Genomic DNA, 24616 nt, shown 5'->3' on the forward strand with positions numbered 1-24616 from the left:
AAGGCATGAAGGGATAAAGGAATAACGCTTTGGAAAGGCTTTGAGAAACCTGGCTTAGGAAAAGCCCTTGGAAAAGTCTGAATGAATCCCTTGACATTTATGTAGTGGGCACCTACTGTGAATTAGATGAGATGTTACTGTGCAACTCCCTCTAGACCAGGAGGGAAGTTCAGGCAGGATTCCTGCCGTCTGGGCCTGCTGGACCACCAGGATGAAGCAGCAGCCCGAGGCATCTGTCATTGCTCCCCTCCACACTGGGCACTGGAGTCAGTGTGAGGTCAGAGGGCCAGCTCAGCTGAGACTGTACGCAGACTTTCTCTCTCAGAACCACGGTAGCCAAGTCTGTAAAATTCAGCGATAGTTCTGTCACCTGGCTGGTATTTAACTAAATAGAAGTAAAAATACCTGCCAAGGCCTGCCTACTGTGTGTCAGGCCTTGTTCTATGCCTCTTTTATGATCTTACGTGATCATACGTGATGATCACGTCTTACATGATCTTCAGCAGCACCTTCTCGCTGGGGGTCCTATTCATTTGATAGATAGGCGACAGTGGCACCCAGCAGGTCTTGGGTTTGGCCTGTCTGTCCCCCTAATGCCCAATGAGCTGAGCTAGACCCCCTCAGAGCACAGTCCCTGTCCTTTGTTCCTTATTAACCCAAGAGCTGCCATCCCACCTCTCCTTCACCCTACAGCCTTTTCCCACTCTTGAACTGAGGGCTGGCTGGCAGAACTACAAGTTTTGGTGAGAAGGTACAAGAAGGTGCATTTTGACTACAGCCTGGCCAGCCTGGCCAGTGTCTCCACAGGTACCAAATCTCCTGTACTGAGTGCTCATACATACTTACTTACATTTCACTCATCATTTAGGGGAAAGTGTTTCAACACAGACTTTGGATTCAGAGTCAGGCTAAATCCTAGCTATAGCTGTGTGACCTCGGGCAAGTAATTTCCTTTTCTAAGCCTGTCTCATCCATCAGATGGACATGACCCCCACAGTAGGAAGGTGGTATTGATTACGTAGATTATTCTGCATGGAAGAAGTCTAAAATGAGGCTAAACACAGCAGACAGTCCTTGGCATGTATTTCTAATTCAGCTAAACTCCATCACCTCCAGCCCCAGAAGTGCTTCTGTGACCCAGAGCTGTTCCTGCCCTGCAAGCCAAGGAGGCACCTAGTTAGTGCCAGCTTCCTCAGAGCATTCCTGAAAATTCCTGTGGGCTCAGGAAAAGGAGAACAGATCTAATTAACCCCCAATGACTGGCAGCATCGTGTTTTTATCTGGGCTTCGTCACCATGGCAGCCTCATGGTGGGGCTGTGAAGGGGGCGGGTGGAGCTATTGTTCCTGCCGTCGTCTGTTCTGGAATGGAAGCCCAGGAGAAAGGGACTGGCACGGGCACCAAGGGGCACATGGCACAAAGCAGCCATGGAGTCAGACAGGAGCCATCTGGGGAGAAGGGTGGGGTATACTGGGCGGCCTGGCTTCCCCCCGCCCACACACCGCCCCGGCTTGCCCTCAGACCAGTCTAAGTTTAATGTGGGGTCCTCAGCTTGGGGCTTAGGCCCACTGTGACACCCAGAGCTGAATACATGTGTGCCTTCGCTGGGCATGCTGAGGATGGGGGGCGGGGAATCCAAAGAGACCCACAAAATAGCTCAGGAGGCAGCGCTCTTAACACCCCAGGCTAGGGTTTTGTGGCCAGTCTTGGATTCAAATTATGGAACCATCACCTGCCATCCACACAGCTCCTAACTGTGTAAAATCTGTAAAACAGGAATAATTCATTACCCCAAAAGGCTACTGTATGTGAAACGCCTTGGATGTGAGGCATTCAAGAAGAGCTCATTCCTGTTCTGAGGCGGTGGTGAACAGTTGCCTGCCACTGTCCCTCCAAAGTCAGGGCTCCCCTCCTACATACCTCTACAATGCGAGGTTCCCCTCTCAACCCTGGCTGTGGAGAGGAGGTGGAACTGGAAGTGCCCATCTGGAGTGATGTGGGCCCAGGCGGTACCGATTACTTGAGCTAGTTTTCCTACCCTCTGCAGAGAGGGAAAGGAATTGGGGGAAGGGACATGGCGGCCTAGAGCTAGAAGGGCAGGGCCAAGTCGGGCTGCGCATGGGTAGGAGGCTCGGGAAGTGGAGACGGAGATGGGATTCAGCGAGCGGAGGCGCTTAGAGAAAAGGAAAAGAGGGAACGGCCCACGCTCGGCGGCATGTTCGGCTCAGACAAAGACAAGCTGGTAGCACGCAGTAGGCACTAAGAACCGTCTGCCTGATCCCCCCTACAAGAGCTGAGACAACCAGGAGGCCGCGGTGCAGGCCGGAATGTTCCAAGCTCTGGGCAGCCAGGTTTGGGAGCGGGAACACGGTCTAAGACGCCAGAGGTTGCCAGGTGCGTATGCACAGGCTGAAGCTGGGCCCCGGCGGGTTGCTCGTGGGGCCTAGGAGGTGAACCACCTTTTCCGCGCCGCAAAGCAACCGCGCAGTGGCTCCCCTTCCGCGCCCTGGGTGCCTGCCTATGGGCAGACTGAAGCCCTTTCGGAGCTGGGGTATCCTGCACCCGCGAGATGCGGATGGCGAATCTCTCAGGAACACTGAAGCCGAACCTGGCCTTGGCGCGCCCCCTGCTGACCGGCCTGGAATCACCTCGGATGGGAGGCGGCGGCGGCGGCGGCGGCGGCCGGGTCTCAGATACGGGAAAGCCCTACCGGGGAAACCTCGGGCGTGACGTCATCCCTGGTGACGTCACCGGGCCCCCGCGGAGTGCGGGGGTTCCGCAGAGGAGGCTTCCCCTGGATTGCGCAGGGCACCCGCGCGAGCAGGGAAGTCGTCGGGGGCTGTAGCGTTCCTTCACCGCGCCCTGTGTCTGTCCTACAGGTTCCACGCGGTCCCGGGTGAGGCCCGCCAGCGCGCCTGCCGGCGCCATGGGAAGGAACCGGAGTCGCTGCTGCTGCTCCCCGCCGGCGCGCGCACGACTCGAGCCCAGCTGCAGGCAGCCCCCGGCCGCGGGTCCTCGAGTGACGCTGGCGGCGTCTGGGAGCTTGGCGCGGGCCCGGGGCCACGTCGAGGAACCCATTGTCCAGTGAAGCAGCCGAGGACCCGCCGCCCGCGCCGCCGCCATGGTTATGTCCCAGGGCACCTACACGTTCCTCACGTGCTTTGCCGGTTTCTGGCTCATCTGGGGTCTCATCGTCCTACTCTGCTGCTTTTGCAGCTTCCTGCGCCGCCGCCTCAAACGGCGCCAGGAGGAGCGGCTGCGTGAGCAGAACCTGCGCGCCCTTGAGCTGGAGCCCCTTGAGCTTGAGGGCAGCCTGGCAGGGAGCCCCCCGGGCCTGGCGCCCCCGCCACCCCCTCACCGCGGCCGTCTTGAGGCGCCGGCGCACGCCCACCAGCACGTGCACGTGCACCCGCTGCTGCACCACGGGCCCGCGCAGCCACACGCGCACCCGCACGCACACCACCACGCGCTTCCGCACCCGCCGCCGCCGCACCTATCCGTGCCGCCTCGGCCCTGGAGCTACCCCCGCCAAGGTAAGTACCGCGTGCGCCAGGGGGCGGCCGGGCTCACTAGGGTGGGCGAGGCCTCGGCAGTGGAAGGGCTCGCTGCTGTCCCGCGGGGCTTCCACGGGACAGCCTCTCCAGCGAACCTAGAAGAGGGAGCGGGCTGGGTCTGGGGTTGGCCGAGGCTTCTGCGGGAGGCTGAGTTGGCGTCACACCCGTGGATTACTTCCCACTCCACAGCGGAATCGGACATGTCCAAGCCACCGTGCTACGAAGAGGCGGTGATGATGGCCGAGCCGCCGCCGCCCTACAGCGAGGTGCTCACGGACACGCGCGGCCTCTACCGCAAGATCGTTACGCCCTTTCTGAGCCGCCGCGACAGCGCGGAGAAACAGGAGCAGCCGCCGCCCAGCTACAAGCCGCTCTTCTTAGACCGGGGCTACACGTCGGCTCTGCATCTGCCAAGTGCCCCACGGCCCGCGCCGCCCTGCCCTGCGCTCTGTCTGCAGGCGGACCGCGGCCGCCGGGTCTTCCCCAGCTGGACCGACTCAGAGCTCAGCAGCCGAGAGCCACTGGAGCACGGAGCTTGGCGCCTGCCGGTCTCCATCCCCTTGTTCGGGAGGACTACAGCCGTATAGAGGGCGCCCGGCGTCCCGAGCCCCACCCGCGGACTCCTGGCCTGATTGCGGGGCTTTTTAAATGCTTCTCTTGGACTGCGGGGGGTGTGGGGGTGGGGCGGGAGGGAGGGATTTCTTACCCCGTTTGTTACATTTTGAGGATAATAAAGGTGTGTGATCTGGTTTGGTACAAGCGGAGGGGGCACCCACTGCTTGCGGCCAAGGTTCTGGTGGCCAGGTGTGGCCGGCCTCATCGGCCCCAAACAAGCTGTAGAGCTAAAGCTGAGGTCAGCCTGCTCCAAACCTTTGGCTGGTTCCCCGAAGAGCCTCATACCCCCACTTTCCTTGGGGCCTTGATGAGGGCGCCCTCTTAGCTTTGAAGGTAGTAAGAGTTGGGAATGGGATCGGGGCAGGCAGCCCACCACAGATCAGCCCCTGGAGGCCCGGAGCAGCAGGCCTGAAGGGATCTGGATTTCTTTATTAACAGACATGAGCACGACCTGTTACAGAAGTTTGTGCTTTCCAAAAAACAGTTACTGAACGTGAAAAAGGAACCCAAGCAAAGAGGGAGGAGTTGGAGAGGGGCCACCCATAGCCCTGACCTGAATCACGCCTAGGGCCTCCAGCCTGGGACCTGCCCAGCAGGAGGGGGCAGGAAAGGGCCGGGAAGCTGAGAGGCCCCAGCTAGGCCTGCTTCTCTTCCTTTGGGCCAGGTGGGGAAGGGTCAAGAGAAGGGTGGGGAGGGGTGTCCCAGGGAGCCAGAGCCCACGAGCCATTTATTGCCATGTTTTAAAATTCGTGCAAAATATCTGAAGCCCTGGACAGAGAATACAAAGTGATATTTTTTCCAAGAAACAGAAAACTAGGAAAAGAGGTGGGGGGAACATTTTCCCACCAGAACTTCCTCCCCCGCCCCCCACGCCAGGCCCCAAGCAAGGTGAGGCCTCCACCCCGGCCAGGTGAGTGAGCAGGGAGGACTAAGAGCTACAATCTGGACCGGGTGGGAAGGGGGTGGCATTTGCAACAGCGTCTCAACTACCAACGGGAGGAAAACCAGTCAACTGTACAAGTCTCCTATCAACTTTAAAAAAAAAAAAAAAGAAAGAAAAGCTGTAAAAGTAGGGCCCTGTGGGTAGGGATGCGGCCAAGTTCCCAGCCAGGGCCAGAATCCAGAGTGGGTGCCAGGCGGAGCTGCTGCGAGTGCAGGCACTGTGGACCATCTGGCCAGAGACGGGGGTAGGTGGGCGGCCTTGGCGAGGGCAGCCTAAGAGCAGGCACCACTGCTAGTCACCACCCTCGAAGCCCTCCTCCTCTTCCGGTACTGGGTCTGCATCCCAGCAGGTGATGTCGATTTCTATGATGCGGGGAAGGGAAGGGAGTTAGGATGGCTCAGCAGATCCATGCCTGTATCCATCCCAAACCCAGCGAGCTGTCCCAGCTGTGTATGGGGGAAGGGCTGCCTGGCCACACTTGAACGCAGCACCCCCACCCGAATTCCTCTCCATCATCCATCCCAGAACTACCTGGAGGCTTGTTGTAGAACACAGGAGGCGGAGCCTTTGCACATAGCTCTTCTGATTGGACAAACTCCTCCTCCTGTGATTGGCTGAAGTACCCCTCACTGGCCTGCAGGAGAAAAGCTCCAAGTCACTGGGCCCCACCCAGCAGGACTAGGGCTGACCTACCAGGCCTGAGCTCGTTTCCCCAGCAACCAGTGAGTCCATCAGTGGTTGCCAGGGAAACACAGATGGCTACCCTGGGAATAAAAGCAGAGCTGGCCCATGGAGGGGAAACGAAACAGCTTCCCCCCAACAATGTGGGCCACAGAGAAAGGGGGCAGGGTATTGTTGCAAGCCTGAGGAACCAAGGGTCAGCCCCCTGCTCCAGCCCTGACTACTTCCCCTCCCATCAGGTAGCCCCAGCCCCACCTGGGTCCCCTCCTTCTGGGTGGTCTCGCCATTGGTCAGCAGGTGGGGCTCTGGTTCCAGCTCTGGCTCCAGCTTCTGATCCAGCTCTTCTAGAGCTGAGGGCAGAGTTGGAGCCTGGGGGGCAGCCAGGGGCTCCCCTTCTACTTCCTCCCCTGGGTCACAGAAGGTGGCTGGCGGCTCAGGCAGCTCATCAAAACTGAGAAGATTGGCACTGCCTTCTCCTGCTGGCAGCAGTGGCTCCTGAGCCACCTCATCCAGCAGGGGCACCTCCGCCAGCATGACTTCGGCACCTGAAGGTGGTGTGGGGGCCTGAGGCTCAGCCTGGGGTGCAGAGGCCCCTTCCCCATTGCCTGGCCAAAGGTCAATGAGGCTGGCAGCGGCAGGGGTGACGGTGTTAGCAACAGCAGTATCAGCAGCGGCAGTGTCGGTTTCAATGGCATCAGCTGCTGGGCTGTCGGCTGCAGAGGCTCCAGCCATGGCAGGCTCTAGAGAGGCAGCCAGGTCTGCCTGCTCTGTAGATGCCATGAACATCAAGTCCTCCTCCATGGGGCTGCCTTGGCCCTCGGGAGGCTCCGAGGCCTGAGGGGACTCCTCCAGGGGGCCAGCTCTGGCCTGAGGGGCTGCTGCTCTGGCTTCCTTGCTGGTCTCTTCACTATCCAGGCTGAGGCTGGGCTCCTGGGTCTCTGTTGAAGCAAAGACAGAGGAGACGTGTGATCAGCTTCTAGGAAAGGATGCAGGCCCTGGGCAGCCACCAGACAGTACCCTGCTTATCCACTGAAGAGTTCAGAAAAGAAGGCCTCCGCTAAGACTTCCATGAAGACTGCCTTCTAACGCCCACTGGCCCCTGCTGCCCCTTTACCCGCAGTCTTTAAACTGCTCAGCAGCCCTGGGAGGAAGGCCGTCCCCACTCCAGGGAGACCCTGAAGTCCAGAGAAGGCAGGTCTGACCAGTGCTTGTCCCTGCCCCAGCCACTTTCAGGGCCATAAAGGGGCCACTTGGAGTTCCCAGTCCAGGGGCTAGGGACCCTCACATACCTTGGGCTGCTGGGGGTGGCGGCGGCAGTGGTGGAGGCTGCGAGGACGTGACCTCATCCAGGGCCCGCTCGATCTGCTCAGCAACAGGGGTGGAGGCCGTGCTGGAGTCAGAGGGGCTCCGGGCAGGGAGAGGGGTAGGTATCATCCTCCGGTGGCTGTCCAGGTGGCTGCCTGTGGGACAGAAAACCCCAAGCTGATCAGTGAGGGCCAAGGAGCCAGATAGAAACAGGACTGTCCAACTTGGGGCCTGGCCAGCCCCTCCTCTCTCGAGTCTGGGTGGGGGCTGGGAGCTCCCCAGGCCCCCCCAGGGGCTAGACCACAGCTCTAGACCTTGCAAGCCAGGCCCCCAGAGGGCCAGTGCCCCTTCAGGGCCAGGGGAAAGAAGCAGGCAGTACCTGCTCTGGGGATAAACACCAGAGATCAGCGGATCAGGCTGGGGGAGGGCAGGGGGGCTGCTGGGAAGCGGGGCCCTCCTTACCCCCTCCCGCAGAGGTCTGGGACTGCTACCTACATGGGAGGGAGGAAGAGAGGTTTGGGGTGCGGTGACAGGTGATATAGGGAAAGGGAGTCCGTGGAGGGGAGGAAGAGGAAGAGGAGGAGGAGGAAGGCCCACTGTCCGATGCCTTTATGAAAGGGCAGTACGGACGACCTGCCAAGAGAGACAGACAGAGAGAGAGAGACAGAGGACAAGAGAGGGTCAGTCTCCCCCACCCCATCCTGAGGCCTCACCCACCCCCAGGCTGGCCCTGGATGTCCAAGCTGCCTTCAGCCAGGGCACACATTCAGCCAAGCGGGACCAGAGCCTCAGGCCATCAGACCACTGCCACCAGCACCAGCCACACATAGCAAAGAGCCTGATACATCACGATGCGGCCAGCCTCCCAGAGTCTGGGCAGCCCAAGCCCAGAAACAGCCTGCCCCACCCCTAGAGCCCTAGCACTTGAGCCAAGCACACAGAAGGGGCAAGCAGGCCAGCAGACAGGGAGCAGAAAGGTGCTTCAAGGAGAGGTGGAAGCCATACAGGGAGAATCCAAACAGGGAACCCGGAGTACAGCTCCAGGCTGCTCAATCTCAGGACAGGACGAGGCCCCACTCCCCATGCACCTACAGTTCTTCAGATAAGACAAGTTCAGTCCCAGCAGGGCCACTCACTGCAGCCAGGGGCTTCCCTCAGCCCCAGATGGCCTCTAGCACCACCCATTGCTCAGACCAGGCCCTGCTCGAGCCCTTCTCGGCCCTGCCACCTGGAGGCGGTGGGTGGAAGCACATGTGATGCTTGGCCTTGCCTTCTCCAAGGGGTCCTTGGGCAAGGAAGATCCCAAAGAGGCTCAAAACCAAAACCTGAGGAGTGGGGGTTGGGTAAGGGTGTGGGAGCTGGGACTACCTGGTCGGTGGTTGAAGGGTGAGGGCACATCGCAGCTGCCTGCGGAGGCCGAAGCGACTCTTTCCTGCTGCTTAAAGAACTCCCGTGGATTATCAGGTCGCTGGGCAATAATGGCTGCTGCCTCCTGGGGGCACATGGACAGTCAGGCCAGGCAGGGCCTGATTGAGGCACCCAGGCCAAACTCAGATGCCTGGTCCCCCCCACAGTGCTCACCTCTACCTCTGACTCTGACTTCTTCATCTGGGTCTCTTCCTCCTCATCCTGCTGGTCACCCTGGAAACCAAAGGGATGGTGTTCTGAGCACCCCGCCCCCACAGGAGTTCTGGGCTTTCTTACAGCCCGCTTCTTTCATTACCAAAAACCACTTTCACGACCCAGTCCCACAGCACCTTCTATCTGCAAGGTCCTCAGCTGCCTCATCTCCAGTCCAGACAGGCCCCTGGGCACCCAGGGCCATCCAGGAACACCCCCACCTTTGTAGCTAACTTTTCTCGAACCTCTTAACCCAGCACCTGGCTAGCCACACCCCCATCTGTGCAGCCTGAATCTTGGTGTCATGACTGAGGCTTCACCAGTCCCCTGCCTCCTTGTTCTTTCCCTCTATTTCTTTCTCTGCAGACCCTGAAAGTATCTTTTCAAAACATTCATTAATTGCCATCACTTAAAAATCATGAATCTGCCTGCAATGCAGGAGACCTCTGTTCAATCCCTAGGTCAGGAAGATCCCCTGGAGAAGGAAATGGCAACCCACTCCAGTAGTCTTGCCTGGAGAATTTCATGAACAAAGGAACCCGGCAGGCTTCAGTCCGCGGGGAAGCAAACAGGAGGACATGACTGAGTAACTATTACTCATTCACTCAAAAACCAAGTTTCTTACTGAAATCAGGCTCTTCGGTTTCTTTTGAAAATGCCAACAGCCCTGGCAACACAGGCCTGTGTGCCCCAAAGCAGCTTTCAACTAGAGTTGCAGTGCAGCAGCCTCAGTTTGCCACAGTCCCCACCACTCCCTACTACCCTTCACTTGCTGTTTTGGGACTGCAGCCCCAGGAGTAAAGATAGGTGTGAGTCCTTGGTTGGGCCTCCCCTCTCCCTGCCTGATCCAGCCCATCATCTCTCCCAAATTCCCCTCCTGCCCTGACTCCCACACACCCTGTGAAATGTAGACATCAAGCCCTCAGCACAATGGAGTTGTAGGTCCTGTAACATGTGTACAACTTCCCAACTCTCTGCCTTGGCAGAGGAAATGAATCTCTCTCCCCATGTGCCTGACCCCCACCCTGGGTCCAGCTCTTCCTGCTTCCGGTCTCAGCTTCAGCACAGCCTCCTGGGGAAGGGGCCCTTGGCCCATTCAGGTCATTTCCTTCCCTGGGCCCCCATGAGGTGTTCCAGCCATATACCGATCACAATGTGTCATAATTTCCTGTTTCTGGATCATCTCCCCACCCTCTGTGGGTGACACAGGATGAGAACTTATGTATGTGGGTGAGTGGTCAGCCTGACGTTCAGTGGTACCTGTTTCCTCAGTTGACCTCACCACGCCAAAAGCCTCAAGGGTGGTTGTCACCCTAACCACCACTCTTGTCTCCCAGAATGAAGTCTAAACTCCTCTTCTGACCTCACTCTCTCCTCCCAAATTTCCAAGGGACTCCAGTCAAGCTCTCTTGACTTCCCTCAAAACATACATCCCAGCAGCCTCTGCTGCTATGCCACCCCTGCCTAGTGCCACAGGACTAGGTTCCTCAGCCTCATTCAAAAAAAAGGACCAGAGGCAGCTTACCACAAAAACCTTAACTACCAACACTGTGAGAAGCAAGGAAACAAATCAGAGCTGGGGGTAGGAGAGACATCACCACAGTAACCGGAAAGGTCAATGGTGCTGCTATGCTTCAGCATCTTCAGATAAATAAACTCCTAGTATCCCAGGCAAAAAGGGAACCCACATAAGGAAGGCAATTCTTATCAGAAGGGAGAAAGCAGAGTACCTCCTAAGTCAAAAGAAAGCATTTTATGGTTGTAAATTCCAAAGTTTCTTGTGGGAGACCTTCCTCAGGGGACCTGAAGTTGCAAGGTCACCACAGTGACCTGTTAAAATACCTACTGTCACTGTCACAGGAACCATACTTGGAGGGCCAGATTAGACTATAAAATAATGGTGTAACACTGTAAATCTTTGCCTGAAACACTGGTAACTGGTGAAGATAAGCGATCAAGTCAAGGTTCACTAAACTATTGTTTCTACTTTTGTGTGCGCGTGTATGTGCGATTTTCCCTAAGTTTTTTTTTCCCAAAAGACTTTGCTCTGAATGGATCAACAAAATCTGGTATACATATACTATGGAATACTAATAGTTTTCAAAAGGAAAGACATTCTGACACATAGATGAAGCCTGAAGATGCTATGCTAAGTGAAATAAGCCAGTCATAAATGGTAAAATAACTGCGTGATTCCCCTCATACGAGGTACATCACAGACACAGAAAGCAGTTGCCAGGGGCTGAGAAAGGTGACGATGGGGAGTTAGTGCGTAACGGATACGAGGTTCAGTATGGGAGGATGAAGAAAATTCTGGAGACAAACAGAGGTGACAGCTGTACAAAATAAATACACTTAACGCCATGGAACGATACACTTAAAAATGGTAAAGATGGTACCTTTTATGTTATGTACCTTTTGCTGCAGTTAATTCATCAGCTAATTGTAAAAGAGCCTTGCTCATCTTGCTCTCCACCATATTTCCAACACCAGCACGTGGCAGGTAGCAAGAGTTTGCTGAATGAATGACTTTGGAACTTACTACCCACACATTCTTTCCACCCTCTAGAGGCTAATGAGTGGAATGATCTATAACAGCCATTAATGCCAGTGCCTGAAGGACTGTCCTGCCACCTCCCTCCCAGCCTCCTGTGGGTGTGAGCTTGATGTCTGCTTGAGTCCCCATGGCCCAACAGCTACCCACCAGTCTCAGTCCAGACGACTACTGCCTACCTCCTGTCCCAAACTGTACCATGCTCAGCAATGAATGATCTTTGCTATTTCTCAAATGTAAAATTCAATTCAAAGAGTGAAGATCTGTCTCCACTGTGGTTGTGAAAGGGTCAATCCATGATGATCCTAGGGCCATCCCAATGTTTGGAGGTTCACCCAAGTACCCCTGGAATAAGTGCCTGCCCTAAAGGAGACACTACACATACTTGTATGCAGATGTTCAGAGCACCAGCCCAGATTCTTTCAGTGGCTCTATAGCATTACTACAATGGGGACCAGGCCTCAAGTCCCATTAAGTACAGGAAGCATGGCTAATGTACCTTGAGCCCCTCAAGTCCTGCTGGAAGTGGGCAGGAGGAGCCTGGTCGATGAGGGTTTGGGTCAACATAGATTTTCTCTTTTAGTCTAAACTTCTCCAAAGGGTCTCTTCCCACAGCCAGGGGACAGAACCCCACATAATCAGGGGTCAGGCCTGACATGGCAGGACACCCCATGCTGATGCAAGGGTACCCTGAATGCACAGCACTGTCCCCAAGACTCTGACTATCCCCCAAGGGGCCCGGTAATTCAGGGACCATCCCCACTTCCCTGACCAGGAAAGAGAAACTGTGGGCTAAGAACTTACAAAGATAGACTGCTCCTTCAACCGCCTCTTGGCCTCCTCAGCCTCTAAAGTCTGTTGTTTCCTCCTGGAATGAAAGGTGCAGGCGAGCCCTTAGGACTGGCCAATGTGGGGCTGTGGAGGTGGGGGTGGGGGTGGAGCTGGGGTCACACCTGTGTTCCTCAATCTGCTGCTCTCGCTCCCGATATCGGCGCTCCCGCTCCTCCTGCTCCTGCCGCTCCTGCTCCATCCGCTCTTGCTCAAATCTGAGTCTCTCATCCAGGGCCTTCTTCCGCTCCTCCTCCTTCCTCAGTTCTTCCTCCTTCTGCAGCCCCCCAGTGCCAAGGCAGTGCAGGCCCTGAGCTTGTGGCCCGGCCCACCCCACCCACATCCCTGACCCAGGCTTCTGTGAATTCAGGGGCTCTCAGTGTGGGGAGCACATGGGACAGGCCCTGCTGTTGAAGGGAGGGACTTTAGGAGAGGAGCCAGAGCAGCCCCGTGGGGTCAAGACAGGGAGGAGCCACCCAGCCAGCAGGCCAGGGTCGGGGTCTGCACCTTGGCCTGCTCCCAGAACTGCTCGCGGTTAAGCCGCTTCATCTCCACAGCGGCATCAGTCTTCTGATAGGTGGTGCCCTGCAGAGTTCAAGGGGCCTGGTGTGAGTGCAGCCCACAGGCCAAGTGCTGGGGAGCACCCCTCTGCCCACCCCCCCACAAAACACTGAGGACCGAGAGGGGACTGGCCAGCGGAGCGCCAGGCAGGGCCGGCCCACCAGAGGTGCACACTGACCACCGGCTCTGCATTCTCGTCCTCACGCAGTCGTAGTCGGTGCAGCACTGGGCTGGAGAGCCGCGCTAGCCCATTGGAGAGCCGCTGCCCGATGGCGCCTGCATCGATGTCCTCCACGCTACTGGCATTCACGATCACGTCGACGCCCTGCCGTAGGAAGAAGGCAGGTTCAGGCAGCCAGTCCCCGTGCCTGTCGCCAACCCCCACAAGCCCTGACCCCACACGCACCTGGAAGAACTCGGCCACCTTAGCCACGTGGCTGGCACAAGCACATTTGCGGGCATCAGGTACATCCTCACCAACCTGCAAAGTCACAGCAAAGGGGGATAGGGAAAGGACAAGAGTTAGGGGCAGGCTGGGGCCTGGAGCTCTCTTCCCGCAGCATCAGCGAGTGGAGAGGGCTGAAGGAGAACCGTTCTGGGGCCCTCAGCTCCCCTCCCCAGCCCACCAGTGCATACCCAGTTGATGAGCACATATTTCGGCAGAGCGGCCTGGGAGTCTTTGACACTGCAGAAGCCATACATCACCCTCTGGTTCTCAAAATGGCCGGAGAGCTCCTGCAAGCCCCCATCTGGGGGAATCAGGAGGGTTGTCAGGCCCAATCTCCTGAACCCCTCCCCCACAAAGGGCCTGGAATCCAAAGCAAGGACTCCTCTCGTGGGCTCTGAAGACACCCCCAGAGATCTACAAGTCCCACAGTTCTGTGCTGGTGTGAAAGAGACAGCAGGCAGGTGCGAGTTTTGCCTTTTAATCCCCCAGGACCTTGGAGAACTGAGGATGTGTTCTTCACACATCAAGTCTCACGCGCTGCTAGCACCCACTGAGGTAAATTAAAACCTTTTTGGGCTCTGGAGAAAGTGGGGTGATCCGGGCCATCCCTGTCAGGCCCCTTCCCACCTAGCTGTGTGACTCTGGGCAAGTCACACTCCTTCTCTGAGGCTTGGTCTTTTCATAATCAAACAGGAAACCAGTCTCCCTCCCTCCCCACCCTAGGGATCTTAGGGATGATTGGAGGAAGGACACTTGCCAGACAAATAATGGTCTGCTGGACTCAGGCAAGCAAGCCTAGAAGTGGCCTGGAGCCAGACGGGTGGGGAAGAAAACAACCCAACCGGAGGAGGGGGCGGGAGGAAGACAAAGGAATGGCTGGAATTCTTACCTCCTGATGCTGCAAGCTTGAGGTCATCTGAGCCATCCTCATAAGTGTACAGAGCCCTGGGGAGAGGGAGGGGTGGCTCGAAGAACTGTCAGGGCCAGGCAGCCAATTTTGGGTGGAGATGGCTCTGGGAGGGTAGGAGGGACACAGAAGGGGCAGGACAGGAGGGGGGATTCCAGCCTAGCACTTAAGCCTTATCACCATGACAACAGAGCTAAGCACCATTTCAGGCTGGAACTCAGTGGGGGACAGTTTAGGATTTGATGGAGGGAGGCTTGGATCAGGTGGAAAGCAGGCAATGGGGAAGGAATTGCTGGCCAGTGGCTCGCTTTCAGTAAGTCAGTGTGCTGTGTCCTCCAAGCCCTGGCCCTAGCAGCCTGCAACCCAGCCAGTGGTGTGAGATGGAGATTCCAAGGCGACGGGTTCCTTGGTTACCGTTCCCTGGCTACAGCTCCTCATCCCCCATTGGTGGTTGCCAGGAACCTACCTGGCGCGTGCCTCGGTACCCACTGCCCCCTCCCCCCACAGCGGGGGGGGGGCAGGGAGAGAGAACCTGGCGCTGTTCAGCTCTGGGCATCCCCCTGGTAACCACGGCAACCCAGCAATTGGCACGCGACTGGCCCACCCAGCTGCATTCTCCTGAACACAAAGGACCCCGGGGACACACCCTCATCCTCAACCTCAGACTCTCTGAAATGGGATGAGGTCACCATGGCCACTCTTGCCTGGACTCTGGCCTTTGGGCGGTGGCGCTTTCTTGGCCTTCCAGACCTAGGCTGCCTCTGCCCTAGCTGAGGTTCTCGTCTCGGGGGACTGCTGGCCTTTCCTTCCCTCTCAGCTCCGGCAGAGAGCTGACCCAGCGGCCTTCCTCCTCCCTAGCTTTTTCTCCACAGGTAGGAGTGGCTCAACATCCATTTTACACAAGGGAAGAGAGAAATGTCTCCTTCCCGGGACCCACTTGGAGGAAGACCGACTTGGGGCCAGGAAGACAGGCCGGAGGGGCAAGGAGGCTCAGCCCCTCCTTCAAGCTCCCTTTCCCTGACCGCCAAGGCAGGGTGCTGGGAGGAGACCAGCGAGATGCAGAAGAGAAAGCGAGCTAGGAGAGCAGGCAGAAACGAAAGACAAGGGAAGGGAGAGACGTGAAGGGATGGAGAGAAAATGAAGGCGCTGGGAGGGGAAAGGGGTGGGAAGGAAAGAGGGAGGAGAGAAGAGGGCGGGAGGGAGGGAGGTGGGAGGAGGCCGGAAGGAGTGCCTGGTCCAGGCCCAGCCCCATGAGGTCAGCACAAGTCACTGCCAAATGGGCCCCAGCCCCTCCCTGCTTCTCAGGATCCCTTCCCTCCTAAAAGGGACACAGGTGGGCTGTGGGGCCAGAAACTCCCCGTCCAACTGTTGCCTGGGCCCCAACCCTGGCAGCTGCCTTCTCCACACAGCTGTCCCACCACCTGTCTGGCTGCCCTAAGCTGCCACTGCAAACAAAAGGCCCTCAGAGACCAAGGATCTGCCCCTTTGCATCCCGCAGCTGGGAAACTGAGGCAGGACTCCACGCCTCTGATTCCCAGACACTGCACTAGCCATCAAGTCACACTTCCCCGGCGTGACTTGTCAGACGCTCCCAGGCTCTGTGTGGCTCTTCCCAAGAACAAGTGTCCTCCCCTTCCATTCTTTACTCCTTGTCTACCCACCTTCAGTCACCTTTCTGTGCTGCAGCCCTGGCCCTTACCTGGTGAAAACCATAGCTAAGTTCAAAGATTTCAGCAGGCCTTCATCCCTGAGCTCCACCCGACCTGCCTTTCCAGCCAGACCTCCGTATACAAACCATACACTTGGATCACACTGGATGGGTCCCTGATGTCCAGCACAGTTCTGGGCATTTCCCACCCTAGGGCCTTTGCATATGAGTCTCCCTTCACAGGAAGGCCAAATCTGCTTCTCCATCCCATGCCCACCCCTGACTGAAATCCCTCAGGGACCCAATGCCAGCTCCCCAGGAAGCCCTGCCCTGCACCTCCCTCCCCAGGGTGCTTACCACACCCCAGCAAGGATGGGAAGAGGCACCTGAAGCTGCCTGGGATCTCACTAGACCTGTGCTTTGGGTGGGTTGGAGCTGGTGAAACCGAAAGGGGGTGGGAGGGAGGGAGGCAGGAATCTCCACCTCCAACCCCTGGAGATAGACATTGTTCCAAACTGTAAGCTTCGTGAAGGTGAGACATTTAACTCAGACTTTCAAGATAGCACAGAGCGGCTCTAGTTGGTATTTGCCATCTAAAAACCATCTCAGCCAGAGAAAGTGGACCGGGGTGAGTGGAAGATGGAATGTAGCAGATCCAGGAAGATTCTGGGTTGAGCTGAGGATGGGGGCTGCAGGGTAGGTGGATTCCTCAGGACAATTACACTCTCAGGATATCAGAACTGGAAGGGCCTTGAGCATCCCAGGTATGGCAGAGCCCAACTCCCTCTCCTGCTTGTCAACAGGAGCAGGGACGCGTGTGGTCATACAGTGAGTCAGGTCACGTCCAGGGTAACACCAGTTCTCACTACACAATCTGCCTTTCCATGGTCCCCTGCTCCCAGCCTCAGGCAGCAGTCTACTCCAGAGTAAGCCACCTGGGTGTGACCTCCCCGACCCTTACTCCCTACTTAGAGGAGGGCCGTGCCAAGCCCCCTTTTGCCCAGAGGGTGATTTTATCCAACACACCCTCCTCCAGCCTCAGTGCAGGGTCTGCTCCTGAGTCTGGAGACCCCACTGTACTCTGGCTCTGTGCTGGGTGCTAGGGGCCCTCATGTCCCTGAAGACTCTCACATTCTTTCTACCAAATGTTTATCTGGGCCCTTAGGAGTGAGCAAATGTGTGTATGTGCGAGGGTGCGTGTGTACATCTGTGAGTGTCCCACACACAACCCAGATCGGGGCGGGGGGTGGGGGGTGACGCACGCCAATGATGAATAATAACTCGCTTGAGCCACATGGATGCTGCTGGGTGGTGGGAGCCCAGGCCTCCGCTGAGCAGGATGTGGGCCAGCAGTGGTTGTGGGAGCTCCGCTTTTTGGAAGGTGGGGGGAAATGGGGTGGAGATAGGCAGCACCCCCAGACTGAAGAGCATTCTGAGGTGGGTTGCGCCTCTCTCCAGGCACAGCCCATATCCCATGGCCAGCTCCTCCACCAGGCCAAGCCAGCCACTTGCCCTCAACTCCTCCCATGATCTCAGCCCCCCTGGGACAGGGCTGGGACAGAGGGTGGGCTGCTTGCCTGCTTAGCCCATCTTGGCCTCTCCTGTGACTGACCCGCAAGACACGAGCGCTTGCTTGTCTCCCTCGTCCATGCCTCCAGGCCTGGCTGCCCGCCAGTGCTGCAGTACTGTGGCATGGATGCCTGGCCATCTTGTCCCCTCCTCCAGCCCCCAGGTCAGTGTCTTCCCAGCATGAGGGTGAGGCCAGCCCAAGTGTGGTCCCTCAGATCTTCCTTCACTTTGTGTTTCCTGCTTGCCAAGGGGAGAAAAGGCCTAGGGAAGAGAATGGGCACTTGCCCCAGGAGAAGAGTATTCCAGGGAGATGACGGTTCCTGAATGGGGCAGCGTGGATCCCCTTGGCTTTTCTGCCACTCTGGGGACTCCGGCCCCAGAGCAGGTGGTCCGTTCCCACCCACCACCTAGGGGGAGACAACAGCTGGGGAGGGGAGAGAGGGCAGCCCAGCTCCTCCCCATCCCCGCAGTAGCTGAGAGCCCCTTGCCACTGGGCCACCGGGCCAGGGGCTCCGTGGATCTCCTCACCCCCTCATTCTTCTCAGAAAACTCCCTCCACTCTCTCCACCATGGTCCGCCTGGGGGCTCCCTCCCAGGGACCCCACTTGGCACTCTGGACAAGCAGTTCAGTTCCTTTGGCACGTCCCAGCCTGGGTGCCTAGTCCCTGCACCCAGGGACTAGGGGAGAAGACTCAGCCCTGCCTCCTCGACCCCCAAGGGGAACAGGAGGCACTTGGCGGCGGTGGCCGTGTGGCAGTGAACGTCTTTCCATCACACCCCAACTCGGAGAGGCCCCCCGGTGGGCGGGGCGCCCCGGCCCCAGCCCGCTCCGCTCCGCTCCTCCCCCGCCCTAGCTTTTCCTTTGTGCGGCGGCCGGCTGGGCTGGGCCGGGTAGACAGCTCTGGCTCTGCCGGTTCGGTCCCCGCCCGCTCGAAGGTGTCGAAGGTGCCCTTGGCCTCCCGGTGCACACCTGTCCCACCCCGGGGCCCAAGGCGAAGAGGAGGGGGTGGAGGAGCAGTTCTGCAAGGCCAGGAAGCCCCAGGCCACACATCTGGACCCTGCGTCTCTCCAGCCTGCGTCCAGCCACCAGCGTTCCCACCGCGCGGCTGGGGCCGCCTCCGGGTGCTTGGGGACCGCGGGTGCCCCGCCTGGCCCGGCCCGGCCCCTCCCCCGGCGCGCACAAAGGCAGCTCCTCCCTGGCCCTCCCGGGCCGCTGCAGCATTTCGGGGTCTCCTCCTCCCTCCTGGCTACGGGGCGGCGGGGCCGGGTGGAAACAAAGGCGCGGCGGCGGCGGCGCGGGGACAAAGGGGCTGAGGGGCGGGGGCGGGGGGCTCACCAGTCGGCCGCGCTCTCCTCGCGAATCACCTCTTCGTACGCCGCCAGCAGCTCCAGGCGGTGGCCACTGAAGCTCACGCCGGCCATGCTGCGCGCCGGACCGAGGCCGAACGGACAGACGCACGGACGGACGGACGGAGAAGGAGGGAGGGAAAGACGGAGTCGCCGCGCCGCCGCCTCGGAGCCTCTGCAGCGTTGCGAGCCGAGCGAGCCAGCGGCCGGGGGAGGGGAGCCGGCCGGCGGGGGGCGGGGGGCGCTGGCTCCGCCCGGCTGGCTCCCTCCGCGCGCTCGGTCCTAGCGCCGCCCCGGCCCGGCCCTGGGGGAGGCCCGCCCCCCCTTCCCGGCCTGCCCCGGGGCGCCCTCACGCCCCTCGCCCCCAGCCCATGCGCGCCGCGCCCAGGCGGCTCTACCACTCGGCACCCAGGGGCCGTTCTTCCCACGTCCCAGTTCTCCCATGTGGGGTCCCCAGCCACAAACCTTAGGGCCTCCGTCCCCGCCCCCCGCCTTGATCCCCTTCTCCCCATCCCCACCTCACCAAGCCCTATCCAGGCCCAACTTCAGCTCTCTTCTTTCCAACTCCCTGTCCCAATCGCAAATCCATTCCATTCCAATCCGGCCCAGCCCCACTCTGTCCTTCATTGATCTCCCTCCACCCTAGCCTCACCGCCATCCCTGGTCTATCCCAACCTATATCCCCAACCCCTGGCCCATCTGTAGCCCATCCTCATTTCTTTCCCCTCCCAGCACCAGCCCCACTCCCAACAGACCGTATGCTTGGTGCAAACCCCTACCCATTCGTCAGACCCCATCTCTACCTGCACCTTCCTTATTCCAGCCTAAGCTGTTCTTCTGATCTTTGTTCCAACCACACCCCTCCACCCCTGCCTCCTAGACCATTCTCGGCTTCCTACTCCGACATTCCCAACCTGTAACTCATCTCCACCCCACTCTATACTGAACACCCCTCCCCCACCAGCTGCCCGCCCCCCCCCACTCCCCCCCCCCCCCCCCCCGAGCCCTCTTAAGTGAGGCCAGCCTGGGAAATCCTTTGCCTTCTCTCCCAAGCCTCAGGTCTCCCAGAGGAATCCCAAGTAGAGTTCCGGAAGCAGCATCTAACCCCAGACTCCCAGGGCAGAGCTTCTCCAAGGACTCTCTAGGGCCAGTCCCCTGGCACCTTTAGTTCCCAAAGCTCTGAGCACAGAAAACACTGGGGCCTCAGAGGAGTCTCTTGCAGGGAAGTGGGCACCACTGTCAGGGCCTCCCGGAGCAGCTCTGCTCCTGTCTAAGCTGGGCTCTTGAAACCCTCTGCAGCTCTCAGAAGCCTTGATCACCACCTGCAAAGCCTCCCACCCCTGTCTTCCCAGAGGAGTTGGCAGAACCTGAGCAAAGTTTTTCTGGTCCAATCTGGGGGGTGGGGCTGGGCCTCCGAATTCTGAGCTGTGTAACCGAGCAGCTGGACCAAGAAGAGGAAAGAAGTATGTACATTGATCTCCAGTAGTGGACCCCAGCACTTTGGAGTACAAAGAACCCCTTAAAACTCACAAGATTCCACAGGCCCCTGCCTGGGGAATTCTCAGCACTATGCCCCTGGACCCCTGGTCCTGTCAGTTTCTCCAGGGCCCCTACTTGGAGCAAGTCCCAAGCAGAATCCGTGAGATTCTAGGGAGAGAGGAAGACTCCACAGCGGGGCTGAGGGGTGCCTGGGAAGGATAGGTCGAGGGATCTCAGGCCTCAGTCCCTTCCTGCTTCCTTTGACTTTTTCCAGCTTTCATTTCCCCATCCCAAAGCCCCCTCCCCAGCCTCCTGCTCAGTTTCACATCCAAAACACAGAAGCCCTACCTGCACCTGTGGGCTGTCTTTCTCAAATTCCTGCCTCCCCCAGCCACCTACAAATTCTAGCCACACCCACTCTTACCTCTTTGCCATCTATATTTTTAAATAAACTTTTAATTTTAGAACAGCTTGAAATTCACAGAAAAATTACAAAGATAGTACAGAGAGTCCCCATATGCCCCATGCCCAGTTTTCTCTGTTTTCAGAGGAGCAAGGAGGTTCCCTGCTCATATTCCCTGGAGCCCACCCTTCACCCCTTCACATCATCACCATCCTATAATTTATCTGTACTCTGCCTCCTTCCCACATGGTCTCTGGCACTGCTCTGGCTGAGGTCACCAGGAACCCCTAAATTGCCAAATTCAGTGGCCCCGTTGTAGTCCTCAGTTTCCTCAACCAGTGGGAACAGGGTGACTAATGATCACTCCCTCCTCTGCAAAGCCCTGAAACCCACATGCTCAGCCATGGTGGGTGGGTGCTGGGTGCCTCCTTGGAGGCTCTCCCACCAGAGTTTTATGTCTACCACTCCCAGCACTGATCACCCTTCAAGTCTCTCCCTCCCCAAGATCCTGACCTTGTCCCCTCTCCCAGCTGGGAGGCTTGTCCAATGGCTTCTCAGTCCCCAGAGTGGAAAAGCTAAGAAAGGAGGATTCACATCCCAAAGCTGGTCATTTGCTGTGTGACCTTGAGTAAAATGCTTTCCCTAAGTTTCCTCTTTGATAATGTGTTATGTGGATAAAATGTGACAGAATGAAGGCTTAGAAAACAAAAACCCCTTCCCCTTCCTCCTTGCAGCCCCACCCTCCCACACCCACCTTTGTGCAGCCCCACCCTCCCACGCCCATCTTCCTGCTCTGTGCTCCCCCACACCTCTCAGATAAGGCTTCAAGGCTGACATGTAGGTTTCAGGACTTTTTCAGCACCTGGAGCCTTCTCTGCCCTCACCCTGCCTCTGCAGGTTCCTACCGAGCATACCTGCAGAAGTTTCGCCCTAATCATTACAATGCTCCCATCACTTTTCAGATCTTGCCTCTGGCATGGGCCCAGCCACTTTAACCATTTAGCTCTGCTCCTGAGTTGCACAGACCTTGCTACAGTGTGACTTTAGACTCTTCTACTTGACCTTTCTTGTCTCGCTGTAAAATGGGAATGATAATGATGGTATCCACATCATAGGGTTTGTTGAGGATTTAAGAAAAAAGTATCTAGAAAGCATTTAAAATGGCAGCTGCACATAGTAGATGCTATTGACATGTTGGCTATTACTATTTCACAAATGGGAGAACCGAGGCTCAAAGAGGGGCAGTGACTCGCCCTGTAAGGCAGAGTGGCAAAGTCCGTATAGAAACCTGTCTACCCTGCATCCCTTCAGCATAGCACACACTCTCCCTGCTTGTCCTTCTAGCACCTGTATTTCTACATCCAGGGGCTAGCCTGGCCTGGAAATTGGTCAGAAGTAGCTCCTGAGGCTATAGCTGTCGGGCCAAGGGAAGGAGTCTGGGGGCAGGGGTCCTGAATGTGGAGAGTAAGATGTCTGCCCAGCGCAGTGGACATCCATGATCAGCCATCCCTGCCTGTCTTCCAGTTGATTTTCCAGTGCAGGCTCCAGAGAACAGCATGTGATTCAGGCCAGTGGGTCAGAACCAGTGGCTGCTTCAGAAGTGGACACATGATCCCATTAAGTCCAATGGGTATCAGCCCTGGGGCTTTTTGCTGGAACCATCGAGAATCTCTGGTGGGCTGCTGAGCTGGCAGGATGTGGGACTAGAGCTGGCTGAGGGGCATTTTTGCTGATAATGGGATGAGTTGCCTGAGACTAAAGCCAGAACTGAGAAAAGGAGGGCAGGGACTCAGAATCCTGAAAACATCCTGACATCCATGGGTACTGGATCCTGCTGTGTCTGAAGCCATTGACCTTTTCAGTTAAATGAGACAAATTACCCCTGTTTTTTGCTTAAACTAGTTTGAATTGCAGCTGAGAGTCCTTCCTAGTTGACCCAGTCTCCAAATAATAGTCATTTTTGTCAGTGGCAAGCGACAAGGGTGAAAACAAAGTTGACCTTCTAGCGCCCCCAGGTCCTGAGTGGGAGAACTTAGGCTGGTCCTGGGAACTTCCTTGGCTATTCAGGGCTGGTCCCAGCCTCTTGAGTTCTCTGCACGTTCCCAGAAAGCTGCCTCTTGCCCCCCAGAACCCCCACCTTGCCCCACTTTAGGTCCCAGCTGGGGAGGAACTTCTCCTCCAATCTCAGGTTTGGCTTTGGATGCAGGCCAACTCAGGTTCAAATCCCAGCCTCCGTGGCTGCTCCATGTGTGTGCCGTGGGGCTAGGCCCCCAGTCCCTAGCCTCAGCTCCCTTCCTGTAGCAGGACCTTGTGTGCCTTGTGAGTGTTCCAAGGCCCACGTGGGGCCCAGCACAGAGAAGCAGCATCAGAATGGAGAATCGTCAGTCCTTCCCTGTGTACCCTATTCTCCACCGCCTGTTTCCCTGCTGATTTCAAATGCGTGCAAGCCGCTCAGAACTGGAAAAAGCCCCTCCCTGGCCTGCTGTCTCTCCAGTTGCCCACTCAGTCCCCTGCCAAGGGCTCTGCCCCCTCAGATGGGGGGACTGCACACTCCCAGGGCACTAATGACCCCCCATGCCGGGTACAAAGACATTTCCCAGTACCCTTGGCCTCCACCTGTATAGCCTTGCACCCGAAACTTGAGAACACAGTGATCCCTGCAGCTCTGTGCTGGAGAGGGGTGGGGAGCTGGGAGGTGCAGTGGGGAGCAACTCCATCTTTAATCTGGGAAGCACGGACTAGACCTGGGCTTCTGGGTAGCTCTGGAGAGGTCACTTTCCCTTTCTGAGCCTCAGGTCCCTCCTCTGAAACATGCCTTGAATGACATCTCTTTTAAGCATGTTTTAATGATTAAATGACATCTAAGCGATTTCTCTCTGGTTCCAGCAGAGAGGTAGCTGTTCAGAGCAAGTGCCCCATGCTTGTTTTGACTTCTATCTAAAAAGCTCCGCTTTCCTGAGATTCAGTGCCCAGCTCTCTCCTCTTCCCTTTACTCTCCCCTTACATCTGCCCTCCAGATTCTTCAACCACCTCCCCTTGGCAGGAGCCTTCAAGCTGCCTCCTCCACCCCTCCTAGCAGCTCAGCTGACCACAGCTGCTAGAGGTTCTCAGGGCCCACCACAGTCAAACCTTTTAAGACAGCTGTCCACACACTCTTATCGACTCACTCTCTACACCCTCCCCTTCTTCCTCCAAACCTGGCACTGGCCCCAGCTCTCAGCAAAACTGATCCGGCAAACGTCACCTTGTTGCAAAATGCCATGGGGACTCCTCAGCCTTATCTGCCTGGCTGACACTGCTGGAAACACCCCTGCCCCCACCCCGGGCTTCCCTGCCCACGCTCCCTCCCTCCAGAGGCTGTGGTCCTCCACTTCTGGTGGCTCCTTCTGCCTTCTCTGCCCTGCCCTGTGATGTTGCTGCCCATCTCTCATGTCTTCTCTAGGCTGGGGCCCTGGCCATCGTCACGCTAGATTTGGTCCACGGTATATATATATTTTTTTTAATAAGATTTTTAAAAATGTTAGTTGCCAACACTGAAAAACCAAATTTCACATAAAAGTGTCAATCTCTGGATGTTGTTGGTAAACTGGCAGGTCTGGCCACAGTTCAGCATTCCCACACGGCTGCCCCCAGAAGGCTCCCCACAGACCAGCACTTAACCATCCGCCCCTGTGCTCTTGCTGGCTTGTATCCATGGAAACCAAGGATGGACTGGGAGGTCTTCATGGTTCAAGAGAAGAGGGAAGTGAGAGATACTCTTCACTGAATATGCCAGGAATGTCTATGTTGAAAGAAAACCACATCCTACCCGCTTTACTCATGTGACCTGCCGGGGCCCCTCTCTGAGCATCTGTGATAATGGTTGAATATCTGCGATAACTGCCCTGAACTCACTCCCAAATTTAATCCAAGGTGTATCTAGACTTGAATCTTCAGCTGCTTCCTGGATTTGTCTCCTAAATGTCTTGACCTCGTTCAGTCATTCAACATTCACTGGGTACCCACTGTGTTCTAGGCAGTGTTTTAGAGTCTGGTAAGATATCATGAAAGTGACATGCAAAGTCCTGCACTCCTGCTCCAGGGGTCCTTGAGAAGACACAACACAGAGGCCCTCCTCTTCTCTTAAAGGGAACAGGCCCGAGTACCTGTTGAGAA

The 24616-nt window shown here is 57.3% G+C and overlaps 2 protein-coding genes across 5 annotated transcripts; one reads left to right on the forward strand and one right to left on the reverse strand.

The window, feature by feature from the left end:
- The first annotated feature begins 3120 nt into the window (after positions 1–3120).
- On the forward strand, positions 3121–4140 carry PRR7 (proline rich 7, synaptic). Its single transcript, XM_068981424.1, has 2 exons — positions 3121–3532; positions 3743–4140. The coding sequence occupies exons 1-2, from the start codon at positions 3121–3123 to the stop codon at positions 4138–4140; spliced, it is 810 nt and encodes a 269-aa protein (XP_068837525.1).
- Positions 4141–4702: 562 nt separating this feature from the next.
- DBN1 (drebrin 1) lies at positions 4703–18657 on the reverse strand. Of its 4 annotated transcripts, none has more exons than XM_068979661.1 (15): positions 18569–18657; positions 13998–14053; positions 13297–13409; positions 13067–13141; positions 12839–12985; positions 12607–12684; positions 12225–12376; positions 12076–12139; positions 8679–8738; positions 8466–8589; positions 7593–7730; positions 7082–7252; positions 6048–6730; positions 5643–5745; positions 4703–5473 (listed from the first exon to the last, which is right to left on the reverse strand). In XM_068979661.1, the coding sequence occupies exons 1-15, from the start codon at positions 18652–18654 to the stop codon at positions 5403–5405; spliced, it is 2121 nt and encodes a 706-aa protein (XP_068835762.1). In that variant the 5' UTR covers positions 18655–18657; the 3' UTR covers positions 4703–5402. The 4 variants fall into 4 exon arrangements, with proteins under 4 accessions (XP_068835762.1, XP_068835763.1, XP_068835765.1 ...); XM_068979662.1 differs by lacking the exon at positions 18569–18657 and adding an exon at positions 17280–17371; XM_068979664.1 differs by lacking the exon at positions 7593–7730.
- Positions 18658–24616: the final 5959 nt, after the last annotated feature.

This window comes from Capricornis sumatraensis, chromosome 9, assembly GCF_032405125.1.
Source record: "Capricornis sumatraensis isolate serow.1 chromosome 9, serow.2, whole genome shotgun sequence".
NCBI classification, from domain to species: Eukaryota; Metazoa; Chordata; class Mammalia; order Artiodactyla; family Bovidae; genus Capricornis; species Capricornis sumatraensis.

Coding starts and splice junctions, on each gene's coding strand:
- PRR7 (XM_068981424.1), top strand. CDS start 3,121: ATGGTTATGTCCCAGGGCACCTACACGTTCCTCACGTGCTTTGCCGGT. Junction 3,533..3,742: donor CTGGAGCTACCCCCGCCAAG/GTAAGTACCGCG, acceptor CCCACTCCACAG/CGGAATCGGACATGTCCAAG.
- DBN1 (XM_068979662.1), bottom strand. CDS start 17,371: ATGGCCAGGCATCCATGCCACAGTACTGCAGCACTGGCGGGCAGCCAG. Junction 7,731..8,465: donor ACCCTTCAACCACCGACCAG/GTAGTCCCAGCT, acceptor CTCTCTTGGCAG/GTCGTCCGTACTGCCCTTTC. Junction 5,474..5,642: donor GTTCTACAACAAGCCTCCAG/GTAGTTCTGGGA, acceptor CCCGCATCATAG/AAATCGACATCACCTGCTGG.